Below are 3,738 nucleotides of genomic sequence, written 5' to 3'. Positions count from 1 at the left end.
TATATATATATATATATATATATATACATGTGTGTGTGTGTGTGTGTGTGTGTGTGTGCGTGTCTGTCGTTCCCATTACCATGGCTTAACAACCGATATTGTTTACGTCCCCGTAACTTAGCGGTTAGATAAAAGAACTGATAGAATAAGTACCAGGCTTACAAAGAATAACCCCTGGAGCCGATGTCTTTGACTAAAAGGCGGTGCTCCAGCATGGCCGCAGTCAAATGACTGAAACAAGTAATAGAATAAAAGAATAGTGATTACCTCTGCTGACATCAAAAAGATTCTTTCTCTGGATGAAGGACAGACTCAACAATGCTTGTGTACGAAATGTAATGTTGCATGGTAGTGAAACAGTCATTGGGTGTGCAGAGTGTGCTAAGACTGGAATGAATTACGGCAAACATGCTCCACAGGATGTGTAATGCTAGCGTGCCTGAATGATGGAGCACGAATGGACTGAGATAAATGGAGTATAAAAGAAATAAGAGAACTGAAGTGGAATCGGCATGTGAAGGGCACGGGAGATGACAGTTGGGTTAAGAAGTGCTAAACGATCCAGTGGAAGGTACTTGCGAAAAATCAAAGAAGACATGGGAAGAGGCGGTGAATGTTAATCCCAGGATGTTGAACCAGAGAAGATGACAAAAGATTGTAAGAAGTGACGAGACACTGTGCTGAAGAAGATCTGTGCAAACCAAGCAAGAACGAAAAATGGATGGATTGACAACAATGATGATGATGGTGATGATGATCATGAAGCAGAAGTAAATGATGTTGATGGTGGTAATTAAATTCTTATAGGGAAAGTTCACCGAAGAAAGATGGATAAATAACAAGTTCACTGTACTTTGATCAGTAGCAACTGGTGTTTTAAAAAAATAAATTTACGGAAATATTTTAGTAAAAGTTTCTTAAGAACTAGACAAACAAGGGATGGGGAATCTGCATGCTAGGAGTTTACTAACATTAATTGAGCATCGGTGGATTGTATGGAATAAGAAATGAAACTAAATGAACCAAAGAAATATTAATGCTACTTAGTATATGATTTTAAAGACAAACATGCCGTCGGTTTTATCTTACATTCAACCAGATTCTCCTTAATCTAATCAGTGTGCGTGTTATATTGGATTACAGAATTCATAATCAGCATGTTGGTGGAATACTAGAGTAAAAAGAAAAACCGGGATCTTAATATGAACAAAACAGGCTTGGTGACTTGTGAAAAAATAAGACATGCTACTGAAGTTCACGTTGTTTTTATAAATGTACTGTCACATAATTTAAGAATGTGACGACAAATCTGAGACGCTGCACAAAAATTGATGAAAAGTTGCTGATAATGACTTAAGACGGGTATAAGTGACATTTAGACAGCAGAGAAATGACCATCGACCGGGTTTTTATTTACCAAACAGACAGGGGTAGGTAGGTGCATAGGAACTCCAAAGTCAGCAAGTGGATCTATCGTTCGATAGAATGCAACGTGTAAATTGAAGAGATACATACCAGTAAACGAACTAATTAAGTGATATCAAGACGTATAAGGAAAGTAATTAAATTCCTGTACATTAGGGCGTGTGTGTGTGTGTGTGTGTGTATCTGCGCGCGTGCGTGTGAAAGTGCAATGTCCATTCTTAAAATCGCACACATAAGATATTTTGATATACAAATGAAGCTTTTAAAAATATAATAATAATTAATGATGCTTTCAAGTATTAGTCTTCCAAAAAAAAATTTAGAAAACAAAAATTGAAGTTGAAGAAAACTCTTACCGTCACAAAGACAACGAAGATGAGTAGTGCTAAACGCGTGTTTGCCAAAGTATTTGCCATGATGATATATTCAAATCGGGAGGGAAAAAACTCCTAGATGTCCGGTTGCTGCAACTCCAATGTTTTAATGAGATGCCTATGTAAACATTACAGGAGAAAATATGGAGAGGGCCCCCAAGTAGTAACGTTGCGCCAGTGCACAGTAGTAGTGTATCTAGCGTTTTGTTGAATGAGCTTATTGTTGAATGAAGCGTCACTATTCAAACAGCTTGGCCACGTTAATGCGCAGGCGCACTGCTTATGACACGTCACACCTTAATCGAAGAATCGCATTGCACGAAGCAACGTAACACGTAGTTGACACGAAGTATTTCCTTAGATTTCTTCAGGTTTCTCATTGTTACCATATGTTTTTATGATAATTGTTAATATATGTCTTTATGTTTATAGAATCGTATACATTTCTAATAATTGTTTGCGTTTCTTTATATTTTGCATGCATTCACTCACACAGTTTTCGGGTTTGTTTACATTTACATATCTATCGTTTGTCTGTTATGATCACAATAAATATTTGCAATAATATTCCTAGAAAACCGATGGAGCATACTGGAAATATCAAAATGCAAGCATATATAGCGTCACAAATGTATCTTGGATATTTTACAGACCTGTTTAATGTTCTGAAATGTGTGGGAAAGTTATGAACAGCAATTGTTGGCCGGCTTTAAGACAAGTATAACTACTTTTAGAACGATTCAACAGCGAACCCAAATCAGTGTTTTCTGTTGAACAATAAACGTTATATTACTTTTACTTAAAGCGTTGAAGATAGGACTTTTTTTTCCCCATTTCACTTAATTCTATTTGAGTTAATCGCAGCCACACGTTACATTTTATATGTTGCTTCTTTTTTTAGATCGCCACTTTTTTTTTTAGTGTGTATTTTTGCTAGACTTTGTATCTTTCACTATATAGTTTTGTGTAAGTTGAGTTATTTTGTATGATTGGTTATATGTGTGAGCGCACGCCTCTCTTATAATTTCTGTATTTATTTAAAACACAAAATATAACAAACTCGATTTGAGAGTAATTTAACTCCACTTTCCGCAGAATTAAGTAAAACGGAGAAATATGGCATTCCCACAGTGTACCCCACCCTCCAAATTTGTTGCCTCTTAACTTCCAAAGAATGTATACTTTTTAACGAAATTTTCAACAAATACCGCTTAGATACTGTAGATTCAGAGTATATAGGGGTTTGTTGGAAAGAATTTTTCCGGAGTGGGGAGTTTCGAAAAATTCACACGACCGACTTTTGTTACCTTATGACTTCCAGGAAAGTGAGTAGTTTTTAATGAAATTTTTAACAAATACCTTTCAAACGACATAGATTACGATTATAAAAATTTGATGGAAAATTTTTATTCTGCGGGTGGGGAGAGGAGATATGGATCAAGAAGCCCACAAAATTTGGAATTTCTCCGTTTTGACGGGAAGTTTTCCGATTTTGTTTTAACTACAGCTTTTTAAATGATGAGTGGGAAACATCTTTTAATGAAAAAAAAAATTAGAAAATTTGTGATTTCTTTCACCTCATCCAGATCGATTTTGGCCAATACGTGCTTGAAAACTATAGGAGAAGCGTTTTCGGTAAGAAAAAAAGTTAAATATTTTCAAACGAAACGGTGTATGATTCAAGGGAGATTTGGCTGTTGTTTCTAGCACATCCCACGACCACCCTTCTCTTTTCTTTCTCACACACATTAATGTTTTTCAATATTTTGCCCGGCATGCTAACGATTCTACCAGCTCGCTGCCCTGCTTACGCATTTAATATTGATTTCAAACTATGGCACAAGGCCTTCATTTTCGGGGGAGGAGCTAAACCGGTTATATTGACTCCAGTGGTAAACTAGTACTTATTTTATCGACCTGGAAAGGATGAAAAGTAAAG

The 3,738-nt window shown here is 36.1% G+C and overlaps 1 protein-coding gene across 2 annotated transcripts in view; it reads right to left on the bottom strand.

Annotated features, from left to right (window-relative positions):
• LOC106879394 (protein disulfide-isomerase A5) overlaps positions 1-2,073 on the bottom strand; it is a 62,539-nt gene extending 60,466 nt beyond the window's left edge. The window contains exon 1 of one of the 2 annotated variants that reach the window (XM_052966959.1): positions 1,782-2,073. In XM_052966959.1, the coding sequence (XP_052822919.1) occupies positions 1,782-1,841 (60 nt within the window). In that variant the 5' untranslated portion in view covers positions 1,842-2,073. Of the gene's footprint in view, positions 1-267; positions 432-1,781 lie in introns of those variants that run through there. The other variant, XM_052966960.1, reaches the window with a different exon arrangement.
• Positions 2,074-3,738: the final 1,665 nt, after the last annotated feature.

Source organism: Octopus bimaculoides, chromosome 4, assembly GCF_001194135.2.
Source record: "Octopus bimaculoides isolate UCB-OBI-ISO-001 chromosome 4, ASM119413v2, whole genome shotgun sequence".
NCBI classification, from domain to species: domain Eukaryota; kingdom Metazoa; phylum Mollusca; class Cephalopoda; order Octopoda; family Octopodidae; genus Octopus; species Octopus bimaculoides.
Note: the sequence above shows the minus strand (reverse complement) of the source record. Positions and strands in the feature narration are given on the sequence as shown.